Here is a 16,083-nt window from a genome sequence, read left to right as displayed (position 1 = left end):
AAGAAGAAATAATTAGTCCTGAGTATCAGCCTTTCCCCTATATCTGGTGAGGGGTTAGGAGGTGAGCAGTGTAAGGACTCATTGTATGTAGCATTGTGTCATGGCTGCTCTCACCAAAATCACCATGTACTTTGCAAGAATTTCTTTGATGAAGAGCTCAGAAAGAATAAATACATGGAATTTTGTTAGTGTGGGAGTCAAAGTAGTTAATTAACATTTTTAAAAAAACTTCTCTAGTTTTTAATGCCCGTATTAGTGTTCATTAATGATCACTCTTTTATATGGGGCAATATATCTATCTCCTTTCTGGATCTTTTGTTGATTTGGAAAGTGGGGACAGAAACATGGTTTTTGCTGTGGCTTTTAACTGTAATGGTATATGCATATGAAGAACAGAATTACTATGTGTGGCTTCAAAAGCTGTATATGAGCATCAGCATGCTGATCTGCAACGTGTATAAAGTGTGGAGGAAGGGGCTCAAATTTTGAGTTTTTATTGCAGAATTTGAGTAGTGAAAGAAAAGGTGATTATCAAAATGAGGCAAATTTGATGTAAAAGGTTTCCAGAACTTCTAAACAATAACTAAAAAAATGATTGCATATTTTTCACTTTTAACAATAACCTTTGATGTATTTCAGAGTATTTTCATACAAATATGTATTCTTATTCTTACCAGGGTTATTTATTATATAGAGATGCGAATAGTCACAGTATGACAGCCATAAGAATAAACCCTGAAACTTTGGAACAAGACGGTACAGTTGCTTTGCCAGGTATGAACCTCCAGATATGAGAAGATGGTTATAGTTTACTGTTTACATGCTATGTATTTTCAGGTAAGGAGAAGAGAAACTGAGAGAGATTTTTGAGATCACAAAGAGACTTTTTTTTTTTATGAGTTTGGTCTGCCGCATTAGATCAGCTGCAGTATTTCATTCAGAGGTCTTGCATCTTACTCCAAGTGTTAGAAGAGGAAGAGTATTGCAACATTTTAGAATGTAGAATCATCTTAATTTAAATACTCCCAAGAGCTTAACTTCCTTCTTAAACAATCTTTTTCATTTGAACTTTGAGCATTTGGCTCAGATATGACTTTCCTTTCAGTATGTTTTACGTGTAGATAGTTACAAACTGTGACTAAAACCACTTGGTTTTTAATATAGATTGATGAACCATGGTTCTGATGTTTAAATTTGTGGGGGCTGTTGTTAATTTGTTTTGCTATTTATTTGTAGATTTGTTTGTATTGGGGAGGTTGGGAGTGTGTGTGTTTCTGTGTTTGTGGCTTTTTTTTTTTGTTTGGCAGAAGTGCATTATAACTTGCCTGTCTCTTTAGAAAATGAGGGTATTCCTGGAACACGCTTTAATGGCCTCCTGGTGAAACACATCTATGCTTAGCCAGTCACATAAACAAATGAAGGGCACAGAATATCTTTTGACTAAACAATGATGGGCTTATTCTATATATCAAAAGAAAGATTTTGTGTTGCATCCTGACATAAATAAGGCGGCACTGACTTGAAACATCAGAAGAATTCTCTAGGCTTTCTGTATTTCAAACATAAAGAGGAGATTTTAAACAAACTACGAATGTAGAATTTAGTCTATGCAACTGTCTGCAAGTCCTTAAAATGTGGATGTCTGTTCAAGGTGTTTGATCTTTGTGGGGCTGTATGAGAAATTTGAGTGAGAGCCCATTCAAGGACCTGACAAATTGCCCTGTAGGATTGGTTTTTTCTACTTCTTTCACCTCAAGGCAGCTTCTTCAACCAGTAGGGTCCTTTGAGATCCTTAATTATGTTACCATTACTAAACAAATCAGTGTTCTTCCTGCAAATCCTGAGAGACACTTGAGCAGTTTGAAGCCTACACTTCTGAGCTGCTGTGGCTTTCTTTTGAAAATCTCAGTGACGAATGTGATTCTCCAAGACAGCCTTATGTTTATACTATAAAAAGACACAAATTAAACAAGAGCATGCCTTTTAATCAAAAACGTATTAAGCGTTCCATGCAAAAGCAAATATTTTTCACTGTGGGAATACCCATTCAGAAACCCCTCAAACTGTTTCACACTATTGCGTTTCATATGGTTTGTGATGGTGTCAAAGCAGATGCTAGGTTTATTATCTTCTGTATTTGGATCCCTGTTTTATTTTCTGCACTCCTACACATTTATCTCTATTATATTGTGAGCAAATAAGGTTTTAGTCAAAGGGGTCCACTTCTGGTTATTTCTCTTTCTCATTAGAAGGAAAGAAATGAAGGTGAGGGGAGGGTATGTGACTTATCCTGAGGAAACCTGAGTAGGTACATAACTGTAAATAGTAGTGGCTTCATCACTGTAATTTTAATAATAACTTGCAGCATGTTGTAGGTCTGAAAAACCACACCGGATAGAACTAGAGGGCAGTAACCTTGCTAACAGCTGAACACCATGACTCCAACTGTTTCTTCCTAGTTGGTGTGGTTTTCAGACAGACCTCTGTCTGGAGTTAACATCTTCCAAATGCTTGGCTTGGTGATATGTTTAAATAAGATATTTGTATTTATTCATAGAGGGATGCATACGAGTTTAGGAGTTGATCCTAGCCAGAAGTCATGCGACCTTAGAAAACTCGGTGAACTATGGAATATTATCTTCTCCTTTCTCAGACAGTAGGATCCCCCACTTTCTTGAAACCATAAACTTCTATTGCAAAGGGCAGTCTTTCTGTTCTGGCAGATAATGTAGCAAATCTGACAGTGTATCTGCAACTACCAGACTGTGTCAGCATTCTGGTATCTCATGTCTTTGCCAAGCTTCATACACTGTCCTTGAGCTGTAGATCTGTCTTCTCAGTCCAAGTATCATAAAGGAATCCCTGAATTCTATGAGGTTTTCTAGGTGATTTGATCTGAGTTCACAGAAGTGGTTTTCATCTTGACTGTTTCTTTAAAAGTAATGCTGGCTACATGTTATACCTTAAAAAAGGTTGCTGTGTTCAGCTGAAGAGGTTGAAGTCACATGGTATATGGTTTCATTGCCCTTCGAAATTATATGTGAATATCTTGGAGCTCAGGACTGTTTGTTTAATCTGAAAAGTACTGTTGAGGATACCTAGATGAGCTCAAGTAGTCACCAGCAAGCAGAGGATGCACTATATTAAAACAGATGGTGTTTAAAGTCATCATCTCTTGAAGCCTCTAAGGCGGTAGTAATTAACAGGTGTCTGTAGTTTGTAAGCTCTTTCTGCTACAGTAATCTCCAGACATAAACCTTGGATACCTTTGTCCCCAGAACAATTTGCAAAATCAGATTGAGTAAGACTGTAGTTGATCCCAAGAGCTCCTTGCTAGCTGAGACACTAAAATCCTGCTTTTTGCAGGTGTTCCATTTGCCTTCCATTTTCTACACTCGCCATTAATTTGATATTTCATGCTGGGCCTGAATGTTATATAATCAAGTGTTAATTTTTAGGAATTTTTCTGAAGAATGAATATTGAAAAGAAAGGCATCCCTGTTTGAGATTTCCTCTATGAACACACCTAGCAAACATAAAACCAACCCCCAAAAATGTTACTGAGAGACTTACCTCTTCTTGAAATGACTGAAGAAATAGGCCAAAAAGCATAATATGGACCCAATGGTGGCAAGAATATCCTGTTTCCTTGATAGCTATGCTCATGTGAACATGTAATTTTCAGCTGTTCAAGGGATCTCAAGTTCCTGTAACCTTTCAGAAATGTCATTTAGATGATTTTTGTGACTGTTCTTCAAGTTATTGACAACTCTCGTTTTGATCGCTAATATAACTTTGCAGCATAGAGAATTAGTAAGGTGAACTGACTTTGGTCATTAAATCCAAGGTTATTTTTGAGAGAACAATATTTCAAACTTCAGTTTGTCTGCCATTCTCCACCCTGCTTGCTGCTCACCCTCTTTGTGATTTATACCTGTATGTGCTCAAAGTGGGAGGTTGTCAACTTCAGGTCTGTTGATTCAAGATCTGAGAACTGAAGAAGACCACCTAATGCATATTCTGTTCCTCGTAAGATACCTCATTGGACTGGGCAGTATAGTCGGAAAAAGTAAACAAGTTTATGGGTTTGTGAATAATGTGTGTTTTTATCAGCTGCATTATTTTTTTAACAAAACACTCCACCTAGCTAGCAAAAAATAACAAACTTGCTGGTTATTCTGGAAGGATATTATATGTGCTTCATTTAGCATTAAAATTCTTAGATAAAATGACTGATACTGGATCTTTGTTCAGGTTATGAAGCAGATATTGAGAGTGTAAAGTAGCTGTCCTGTAGTATTTTTGGAAAGGTCTCTTTCCTGTGTGTAATCAATGAAACAAGCACCTTTCAAACCATATAATATCAGTTTCTGTGTTAGTAGCTCCATCAGCAGAGCAGGAAGAGAAGAAGAAATGGTGTAGGGACATACTTGTAAAGTGATATTTTTTTTTTTTCCCCTAAAATGGGCAGAATTCTTTCCCTAACTTTTTTTTGCTTGGAAAAAGCTGACCTGTTTTCAATAAATGTGTGATGCAATGTAGTATATGCTTTATACTTTCCCCAAAACCTGGATTTTCAGGCAATAGTTTGGCAAAATTTATAAACAATGAAAAAAATGAGATGAACAATGAAAAGTGTGTTTCTGTTTCATTCATTTCTGTATGTTTATATGCTGGACTGAGAAAAATTTTCTTTAAAGATAGTGGCCTTTTTTTTCTTATTAAAGTCTTTGGGAAAGGAGAAAGACTGACACTCTCAGAAAATTAAAGTTTAGTTGTGTGGTAATAGTTTAAAATACTCCTCACAGGTGAATACTAAATGCTTTTGTAGTTAAATATTGGAGTAACCCCTTACATTTCATTCAGTGGAAAGGGCTGTAATAACTCTTAAAGGGACAGAGGAGTATCATATGCTTTTGGAGAGAGAAGGACCTAACATAATGTGTTATCAGAACAGTGTGACCTATCTTTAGATAGACTACAATTCTCATAGTGTGATTGTAGTGAGAACGAATTAGATAGAAACAGCGAATAGTGTATGTATGTTAATATAAACTGATGCAGTGCACTTCATCTTTCACAGATTGTCATACTGAAGGGCAAAATATCCTCTTCACTGATGGAGAATATATTAATCAAATAGCAGCATCTAGAGATGTAAGTGTTACATGTGATAGCTAAAATATTTTTCTCTCAACTAAATTGTTTTATTTTACAGTGTTTATAGGTTCCTTTTTGCTTCATGTTTGGCTTTTTCTTCAGTAACACAACTAAGGAAGAAATTAATATAACTAGAGATAATGAGAAACTGCAACCTTTGTGCATAAAGCAGCAATATTTTGGTATTTATTCACACAATTTTGATTTGTGATGGGGTTTGATTTTTTTTTTTTTGAGTCAAGTTTTAAGACAAACTTATTCTGAGGAAAATAAATCTTATGCATGGAATAATGGCTTTTTAACATGTTATTTTACAGGATCTCTGGGGGATAAGATTCTTAGAGCTTGATTATAATTTATTTTTTCTAATTTAATTTCATGTAATTGCTTTAGTACTTGGGGAATTTCAAGCAGATTTAATAGAAGAGGTGTGAAAGGTACTACATTCCAATAGATTTATATAGGAAAATGGCCTATTGGCCAAAGCTGTGTAAACTTTTACGAGGGGCAAAACAGTTCTAGCTCTTCTGTGTTTTGTTCAACAGGCAGTTATTAAATTCTTAGTTCTGGGCCGGTCGCTGTTTTTTGACAGTGAGAAAGCTGTAAAACAAGGATGGTGCAGGAGTGGGGGTGAGACGGGGTTGACAAGAGATGCCAGATCCATTTTCCTGATAATGGAACAGCTTTTTTTTTTTAATGTGGCCAGATGAAGATACTTCATCTATGCTTGTAAACAGAAACTGATTTTAGCTGCTCTTCAAAGCAGTCACTCTTAAACTGCGTGCAGAATTTTAGGGTTTCAATCAGAAGTTGTTGAGGGCTTAAAAAATAGATGTAAATAGTTAAAAAAAGCAAGATTTCTATAGTGAATTTCAGAATTAATTATTTCTATGGCAATGAACTATTTTCATAGTGTTTTCATAGAATTTATTGAATATTTAAGGTCTATCAGATGCTTATCTTTAGCTCATCCTGTTTGGCACTTTCGTCTTTCTTCCTCTGTAAAAAATGTTAATTTATTAATGTGTCTTCTGATACTTTACTCCAAAATAGTGTTACATGAATGCACACAGACTATGAAAAGAAAATTATTGCATTTATTATACAGTGTAAAGATTTTTTTAAAATTTATTTCAGGATGGCTTTGTAGTACGAATATTTGCAACAAGTACTGAACCAGTACTGCAACAAGAGCTGCAGCTTAAACTTGCAAGAAAATGCTTACATGCCTGTGGCATCTCATTGTTTGATCTGGAGAAAGACTTGCACATTATCAGTAAGTCCTCTTCTTTGAAGGTTAATAACAAGCTAGTAATTCAAATAGTAATACTGAAACACTACCCTTCCCTTTGTTTGTCTTTATTATGTGCAGGAATGTATAGCTTCAGTATTAACACATGGAGAAGTACAAGGGTTTTGAACTGCTTAAGCATAATCCATACACTAATTTTGAACCATCTTGCTGTCTGTAGCACTGTCCATGGTTTTCCATTATTTTCCTCTAGGTATATAATAAATATATAATTGTTTGAAGCTTTAACTTCATAATAGTGATTGTGTTACATGTAGTTAAGTTATAGAATTCCTTGCTATGAGTGAAAGTTAAAAGAACTGCTGGCTGGATTAATGGAAAATAAATATATTGAAAAATACAAAATACTTGACAAGGACCTTTGCATCAGAATTTGAGATGCAAAATTGTTGGTGTCTGCAAAGGCATTTTGGAGAAATTTGACATTTGCTTTGGGGTGTTTTTTGCATGTTTAGATGTCTGCTTTTGGCACTATCAGAACAAAAGCATATTTGACTACATGTACCTTTTGTCTGACCAAGTGCAGTTGTTCTTATCCTAGTGCCTTTTTCTTCTTTGAACAACTCTGCCAGGTGTAGCCCACTAATCCTCGTTAGGACATCAAAACTGTGTTGCAGTTTTAACTTTCTAAGAACCTTTGATATGACAAACTCTCCCTGGCAGAGTTGGGTCTGTAAACTGGTCTGTGAAACTGCCTGGTTAAACTGTCCAGTTAACACAGTCTTGCTCACACAGGTACAGGGTTTGATGAGGAATCGGCTGTGCTTGGTGCTGGAAGAGAGTTTGCACTAATGAAAACTGCTAGTGGAAAGGTACTGAAAGTGTTCTGTAATAAATAGCAAATTGCATCAATATATTTCTGCGTGTTTTTAAATTTAATTATTATTTTCCACAGTTGTTTTTTGTCTTTTTATTATGAATGAATTTAGATGACAGTATTTAGATACATTTTCAGAGCCCGCTTTCAAGGGAAAAAAGGAAATGGTTATTTGAAAACATAAGCAGATGGTGTTGGAACCATTGAGAAATCTGTGACTTGAGGTTATAGGCATTTCTGGTCTCATTCTTACTTAGAGACCGCGTGGGTCTTCATTTTAGATTTGAGGGACAAAATTACCTTTTGTTTACAAATGATGCGTTAGCACACTTATGAAATTTTTTGCCTCGTAACTTTCCGTAACAGTCTGACCATAGTAATTTATTTCAATCCCTACTTGATTTTTCTGATCCTTCAGAGAACTATTGACTTCCCCTATGCAAAGTTTTCAACTGATTTCTTCAAACCTATTCTTAATTTTTTGGTATGTTGTTTCTGCTCAGTGGAGACTTTTTCAGAGGCATTGACATCCTCACTGAAATTAAGAAGTATTTTTTCTTAGTATCACTCTGACTTTTTTACATTATTTATCGTGCTTCTATTTCAACCTGTGAAACTAATGTTACTTTATTTGTATAAGCATAGATTTTGTTTTCATGTGTTCAGAATTATATTGCTTTCTTGGAATGAAGGCCTTGCTTTGCTTCTAACAAAACAGTGAGATTGGTCAAAATGTTAATAAGCTTAACTTTTTTCTTAATAAAATCTAATAGTGTGAAACAGAATTTAGAGGTTAATTTGACCTTCAGATTAAATGCCTCTTCAATATAAAATTCACAAATTTCCCAGTTTTGATATCTCAACTTGTGGTTTTAGGTTGAAATACACCTTATAAGATGGTGAAAGATGGCTTTAGTGGCCCATATAGGTTAACACACCCAATTCATAGTACTGTCGAGTTGCTACTCAACAGTAGTATGGTTCTAGAGGAGACTTCTTAGTCTGTATCAGTAGTTTTGTGTTTGTTCATGTGCAGCATATTTATCTGTTACTGTTTACCTGTTATGTGGCCATTGTACATTTACTGAAAATAAGTTTTTAAAATGTGTCAAAGCATATTAAAATTTGCAGTAATTTGGTATTTTTAGTTTTTTTTATTGCTATAATACAATCGTGTTTTTACATAGACCAGACATTTCTCTTAAGTGTTTTAAATGCTTAGTTTCATCTGAATAGTTTCTTCTGAAGAGTTCTTTCTTGTGTGTTCAATTCATCTAGCCAAACAATTATATATGAAAACTGGTGGCACAGTAGAAATCATATTTCAAAACAAGCAGAATCTAATCAGAATGTTTCCCCCATTAAGTGAAAGCTAATGGGTTTAGGACAGAGATACAGAAACGGTGTAAAGAGTGTCAGGAAAATTTCTATGTGGTTTGAAATTACAGGATTTAAAAACAATGCAGCTGTAAAAATTAAGCAAGTTTAAAGTGTCGTGGCATAACTGAAAATGATAAACTGCTTTATTCTAGATTTATTACACTGGCAAATATCAGAGCCTTGGAATCAAACAAGGTGGTCCTTCAGCAGGAAAATGGGTTGAACTCCCAATCACAAAATCTCCAAAGATTATTCAGTTCTCTGTTGGACATGATGGCTCACATGCCTTACTTGTTGCTGAGGATGGAAGCATATTCTTCACAGGCTCTGCGAGTAAAGGAGAGGATGGTGAATCAAGTATGTATTATGCTTGTTTGATCAGTGATTGATAAAAGCCTAGTAACTATTTTAATTTGAAAAGTAGAGTTTTAACATTTTCCAAGAACACGTAAGCATGGCATTGGGTTTAAATATTATGCCAGCCACGGGTCCTGATAACCAGTCAGTTGTCAGCCTCGTGATGTGTACATTTTAATAGGATAATGTATATTTCACAGATAAAATTTTCATACAGTGTTGAAGCATAACTCAGATTCAAATTAATCTCTCAATAATGTTCTAATATTGTCGTTTAATGTTACCATTAAAATTAATATATTTTTCACAAAGCAGGTTTGTGGAAAAGCTCGGTCTGCTAGCTATAGAATTTGAAGACATTTAATTAGACTGACATTTTTGTGCCTCAGTGCAGTTAGAAATATGATAAATACCATAGATAAATACCAGTTAGAAATATGATATGTAACACTCAACTGTTTGTATGAAAATCAAGTCTATCGGTAGTAGTAGATGATTAGAATTTCAAAATTTATTTAAAATAGAATTTCAAAATCCATTTAAAATCTCGATAGCAGCCGTAGAGGCCAGATTTGTCTTGATCAACTGCTTAGGAATTTCACCTCTCAAGAGAGTTGTTAACAAAAACTCAGTAGGCTGCTTATGTGAGGCATAGCATAGCTCAAGCAGAAACAAAGCATATTTAACTTATTGTTCCTGTGAAAGATCAACTACACTGACAGTATTCCTCAAGAATCTGTGGATTTTCCCATGTAATATAACTAAAATACAAGCAAGAATTTATTTTAAGGTTTGCTAATGCAAACAGAGTGGATTCTTGAATGTGTTCAGGGGAGAAGTTAATAGTAGTACTCCTGTATAAAAGTCTGGATGACGAACTTGGTATGTGCTATAGTAACTTTGTAGAGTTTTCATAAATTCAAATCTGCTGAAAACTCTTTAGGACAAAATCATACTAGTCCAGTAAATGTAGAGTAAATTTAAGAGATTAAATCAAAAATATTTCGGGCAATAGTTTTAAAAGCACAAATTTCAAGATTTGTTTGCCCAGTTGTTGGGAAATTATCCAAAATACGATTAAACTGATTCTTTTTGTTGTATATTCGTCAGGGAATCCACGGACCCACCATAGTCCCCCACAATATATTCATTATCTACACCGTAGTCCCCCACATATATTCAATTAATCTACAATTTCAGGTGAAACAGAAGTTTAGCATTTTGAAGTAAATCGCTGTTGCTTCTGTAGTTTAAACAAGCAAAATTTAGGTGAGAAAATTCAGTGCTTATGGGATCTTCTTTCTGAAGAATTTGCTGACTGGGGTCTTTCTGAGTTTTTATAAGTTCACCCTCTTCTGACTCATGTGGTTCTTTGACATTGCTTAATTTGGCTCAGAGTGGATGTGCATGGGTTGTGGGGTTTGTGGGGTTTTTTGTGTGTTTTTTTGTTTGGTTGGTTGTTTTTTTTGTTGTTGTTGGTTTGGTTTGGTTTGGTTTTTTTTTTTGCTTGATCTCTTTTTAAACCTGGGCAGAGAGACTGGGTTTCTGTCAACAGGGTATATGTGTGTGTTCTGTGTAGAAAGATGGTAATTGTCAACAAATCAAAGTACCTGGAAGTTCTCTGACTTGGATGAAAATTCACAGACAGTAATAGTAGCTGTTAGTTGTTTTATCCAGTCTTTAGCTAGGTTGTTACTGTTTTGTTTGAGGACAGACTGCAAACAATGGTTTTGGTTTTGTTTTGGTTTGGTTTTGGTTTTGGTTTTGTTTGGTTTTTAAGTATTTTTTCTGCCCTTTTTCCCCCTTTGGGAATTTGTTGCGACTTAAAGGCTTTCTAAACATGGTTTTAATAAATAGAGAATTTAGTAGTTTTCTCTGTGAACTTATTTTGCATGCATATGTATTCTTCTCAGATAACAATGAGGACTTTTTTTACCATGTCCTTCTTTGTAAAGTTCATAAAGTTAGTTCAACATATATGTAGAAGAAAAACTTGAAGAATCATTACTGAAAGATACATACCTAATCATGACTTTGTTTACTGCTGAATTTTTGAAAGAATCCAGTGTAATCCAATTAAAATTAGACCAGATCATACAGATTATTTTTTTCAGTAGGGGTCTGAAAACTAACCCCTTATTATAAAACAAATGTTATTGTGCCTTTGAACGTTTTTTGATAGAATGGCTTACAATTTATTTATTTATTTACAGCTAAAAGCAGACGGCAATCAAAACCGTATAAGCCTAAAAAAATTATAAAAATGGAAGGAAAGATCATCATATCTACAGCGTGCAATAATGGAAGCAGCTCCGTAATTTCAAAAGATGGAGAACTCTACATGTTTGGAAAAGATGCCATTTACTCTGATAGTACAAGTAAGTTAATGTTTGTCTTTTAAGTGATTTCTCAACCAGGCTAATTGTAATTAGTCTGTAAGTATTTTAGCCTGTGGAAGTAATGTTTGTGTTTTTTCTTACTCTTCTAATAGCTTTCTGAATTTCTGCTAATTCAGACAAATATGACAGAAGGATAGAGAAGACAAATTTCCTTAAATTCTGTAAAAGTGTATTGCAGCACTGGTAACAAGTACCTGAATGAATGCTTTCACTTAGAAAAAGAAAAACAAAATCATTTGTTATATTAATCTGACACTAGAAGGCCAAGCAGGGAATAGTCACAGAAATTAGACAAGTTTTTTTATGAACAAAGGCTGCAGGAAACCAGACCTTATATGTTTCTTTGCTCACAAGACAGCCTGTTTTGAGTTTGCATGTGATTCAGTACATCTCAATTTCAATAAAATATGAAAGAAATAAACCCCAGTGTCATTATGACTCCTTTAGAATTGTTTTTCAGGACAAGTGATTTGCAGCAGTGTTTGACTTGGTTTTGGGTTTCCTTTCTTTACAGGATGAACAGCCTTGGCCTAATTCTTCTTTCACTTCTTATTCTAACACTTCTTTTAATATCTGCTGTTTTTCTCACTTGCCATTAACCTAAAAATTGTCACTCTTCAGTAGCAGTTCTGTTATATTGCTGTCAGGTAGAAGGTGCAATTTACCACTCAACTGTTTTATGTTTTATAGGTTTAGTAACAGATTTGAAGGGCCATTTTGTGACTCAAGTAGCCATGGGCAAAGCTCACACCTGTGTGTTGATGAAAAATGGAGAAGTTTGGACGTTTGGTGTAAATAATAAAGGACAGTGTGGACGAGACACAGGCTCCATGAGCCAGGGAGGAAAAGGTGAGTGACCTACATTTTTTTTCCTTTTGTGTGCTGGGAAATATCACAAGCGAAAGCATAACTAAGCATTTTATCGTAAAATATAATTACAATACTAAAACTTGTGTGCATAAAACACGCTTTAAAAGAACAACAAAGTACGGATACTTTCATTTTCTTCAAAATGAATAAAACTCTGATCTGTGAGTATTCTTCAGAGCTTCCTCAGTAGCCACTGTTGGCCTCAGAAAACAGCTGTTTCTTGTTTCAATATCCTGATTAGGTTTTGGAGTTGAGAACATGGCAACAGCAATGGATGAAGACCTGGAAGAGGAACTGGATGAAAAAGATGAGAAGTCCATGATGTGTCCTCCAGGCATGCATAAATGGAAGCTGGAGCAGTGTATGGTGTGCACCGTATGCGGAGATTGCACAGGCTATGGAGCGAGCTGTGTCAGCAGTGGGCGTCCTGACAGAGTACCTGGGGGGTAAGGAAACATCTGGAAATGCACTTGCTACAGGGTGGTGAATGGCTAAAGCATACGTTGAATGTAAACTGGTTTTGATACGTTCTTAAACTTCAGTCTAAGATAATATTCCATCTAAAAAGAGTCTGTGCTTATAAAATTGAAGTAGGTTAAAATTTTTGTAAATAGCTTGTGGTGGTTGCAGATGATTTAGTTATAAATGCCTTTTTTTTTTTTCCATTTCTTTAGCGTATAGTTCTTTATTAGATAGAAACTGTTGAATATGAACACTAATCTGTCTCCTGAGAGAGCTGCTGGCTCTGGGAAAACCTTTCTTCTTACTGTGATGGAAGTTTTTTATCTTGCTGTTCCAGTTGCTTTTATCTAATACTTCACGGTTCAGCTGCACAAAGGGCCACCGCTTTCTTTACATATTGCTGTTACTATTTCTCCAGCGTTGCACGTGCTCATCGTTCTCTTGTTCATGTTTTCATGTGGTTTATGTTCAATTAAATGAAGAAAAGTTAATGCTTAGAAGTCAGTTCAGATACGTATGGTCAGCGTATGCTCCCTGGCACCACACAACAGCAGCTAGGATTTAAACTAGCTATACTTTTTCTTAGGAAAAAATTACGTCTGTAGACAGAAAAAGCTAACAGTGTATATTTTAATTACCAAGGCATTGGTAACACATGAAAATAAAAGGTAGTGATAAAGCAACTCTGTTTGCTGCAGAATCTGTGGCTGTGGCTCAGGTGAGTCGGGCTGCGCTGTATGTGGCTGCTGCAAGGCGTGTGCTAGAGAACTGGATGGCCAGGAGGCAAGGCAAAGAGGAATCCTCGATGCTGTAAAAGAGATGATACCTTTAGATCTCTTGCTGGGTAAGTGGTATCCAATTAGCAGGTTGGCTTGTAATTTTCTTGTTTACTGCACTTTTTTGTTTTCCTCAGTACATCTATTTATACTCTTGAATAAACTCAATCCTGCAGTTGACTTTTGAAACTTGAATTGACATAACATATTAGTTTAGAAATAGGTTTGTTCTTTTCAGTTAATATTTCAGTTAGTATTTGGATTCTTCTGTGTGGTAAAACTTTGTATCTTAAGTAATGCAGTTTTTTCTTTCTAATCAAATTACTGAACTTTTAGACTTAAAGGACAATTTTAGTATACTACTGTTAAAATTGATAAAATGTTGCATAGCAGGCACATTTGTGTATTGGTGATATAGCAAAGTGAAATTCATTCTGGTAAGTGAAATATTTTAAACTTGCCTTTACTGTGGACATGTGTGCCATTTTGACCTATATTGTTACTACACTAATGCTGATACTACAAAATTGATCTTGTCCTTTTTTGATAGCCTGAATATTTTTCTATAATCTTTTTATCAGCAGGGATTTTGCAGTCACATAAAAGACATGGAATACTGTTTCTTGAAAACTTTTTTTTCTTCTCAGAAATCATCAGAAAGAAAGAGCTGCCAGGAATGTGGAAATTATTTATTAAAAAAAAAAACCAAACAAAAAAACCACCTTCCACCCCTACACCCCATGAAAAATACCCACTTTAGGGGAAACATACCAACTGGTGTGTTTATTGGAAAATATGTTTTGGGATCTTGCCTTGTAAGATCTTTTATCACAGCATTTTTAATATTGTATTCTCTGTTCTTAGAGCTGGGAAATTACAGGTTTTGGGGGATCAGACTTGCATTTTTTTCAATATTTAGGTTTACATAGAGAACTTAACCCTGCGTGTATAAAGTATCTGATATAGAAAAGTACCATAAAATAATCAGATGCATGACTTTGAAATATTTATACATCTCACCATTTGGGAGAGAGGTAATAATAATAATAATAAAATATATTCTATATATGTGTGTGTGGCATTTTTTTCCACCAACCAAAAGTTAAATAAAAGCTAGTAGGTTCTCTTGATAAATTAACACTAAGGACTCCAAATAATTTCACTGTGCAGTCCTGATACTTCCATATAGATATTTCTAAATGTAATTTGCTTATATATGGCTATCACAGAAGTAGGTTTATACTGATGGTAACCATGGCATTAGCAGCTCAGCCTCATAGCTCTATTCTTATGAGTGACCAGGGAGGAGTTCTGGTTTTTGTGCTAACATCTGCTTTGCTAACTCCTCTCCTAGCAGGACAGACAACAGCTCTTGGCCCTGTGTTGGGCTTGGCAGTGTGAGGTGAGGGCATTGCCTACATTTGTCTACATAAAAGTGACAGTGCCTCCAGGTGGAGTTTTTATTTTATACTGGAGGCGAGGTATATTTTTTTGATGTTGTTGCCATTTGCTGAAAAAAATATTGAAAAAAGGTAGTGCTTGCAGTAGTTTTATCACTGTTTGTTTCAATTTCCTATTACATTAGCTAGTTTGAAAGTCAGATTTGTGTACATTAAAGTAATTGCATGCTCCTTAGTAAGCACGGAACACATAGTGGTAAAGCATTCTTAAAATAAAAAAATATCTAATCTATTCAAAATGTTTTAAAAATACAAGTAATTTTATGCTTGTTTTAATAATAATCCTTTCTGAAACTTTTTGGGACAAAATTTAAATAAACATGACCACGCATAACTGAATATAAATATATATATGCCTAATAGAAAGAAAGTACTGCATATCATTCAGTGATGTTCAAATGGTGGCAGATCAATGAAAACTAGGAAATTCAGATATAAGGCCAAAAACTCTTCTCCAGATTTGCTCAATGCCCTTCATTATTTCCAAATACTGTGTAGGATTCATGTAAAGAGCAGGCAGTAGGTATGCTTCAGTTTTTATGTACTTAACTTCTAGAGTTTATTACCATCATAACAATTTTTAAATACAATTTTATGTATTTTATTTTCTCAATCTATGTAGCTGTCCCTGTTCCTGGTGTTAATATTGAAGAACACCTTCAGTTACGTCAAGAAGAAAAACGGCAACGTGTGAATAGGAGACATAGATTGGAAGAAGGAAGGGGTAAGTGAGTTTCTTATTGATGAGAGGCTTGAATAGTTTAAGCAAACTTCTTAGTCTGTTTTCTAAGAATGGAAATCAGTGAGTTTTGCTCCAGTGAGCTAATACAGTAACCAAACAAAATTCAGAACCTGAATAGCCAGCTTATGCTGTTGAGGCTACTTTTGGGTATTTGTGAAAAATGTGCTTGTTTAACAAAGTCTGCTCATAATCAGGATTTTAATGGTGGACAGTAGCAATCTATATCACTTTGATATAGTCAACTCTCATATTTTGCTGTTTCCTAGTTGAATAATAGTTTTAAAAAACGTAAAAGCTAAAACATTGTTTATATGAAGAGTTTATATGCCTTTTTGTATGAAGACTTGA

General features: G+C 34.9%; 1 protein-coding gene across 20 annotated transcripts in view; it reads left to right on the top strand.

The window, feature by feature from the left end:
• The window catches only part of MYCBP2 (MYC binding protein 2), a 200,431-nt gene that overhangs the window by 45,654 nt on the left and 138,694 nt on the right, over positions 1–16,083 (top strand). For all 20 annotated transcript variants that reach the window (XM_071806388.1, XM_071806378.1, XM_071806435.1 and 17 more), the window contains exons 8-17: positions 678–774; positions 5,084–5,157; positions 6,298–6,436; positions 7,208–7,284; positions 8,822–9,026; positions 11,240–11,404; positions 12,116–12,274; positions 12,537–12,741; positions 13,456–13,601; positions 15,616–15,717. In XM_071806388.1, coding sequence (XP_071662489.1) covers positions 678–774; positions 5,084–5,157; positions 6,298–6,436; positions 7,208–7,284; positions 8,822–9,026; positions 11,240–11,404; positions 12,116–12,274; positions 12,537–12,741; positions 13,456–13,601; positions 15,616–15,717 — 1,369 coding nt within the window. The remainder of the gene's footprint in view (positions 1–677; positions 775–5,083; positions 5,158–6,297; positions 6,437–7,207; positions 7,285–8,821; positions 9,027–11,239; positions 11,405–12,115; positions 12,275–12,536; positions 12,742–13,455; positions 13,602–15,615; positions 15,718–16,083) is intronic.

Source organism: Patagioenas fasciata, chromosome 1, assembly GCF_037038585.1.
Source record: "Patagioenas fasciata isolate bPatFas1 chromosome 1, bPatFas1.hap1, whole genome shotgun sequence".
NCBI lineage: Eukaryota > Metazoa > Chordata > Aves > Columbiformes > Columbidae > Patagioenas > Patagioenas fasciata.
The sequence above is the reverse complement of the archived record's forward strand: the minus strand, read 5'-3'. Positions and strand labels throughout refer to the sequence as shown.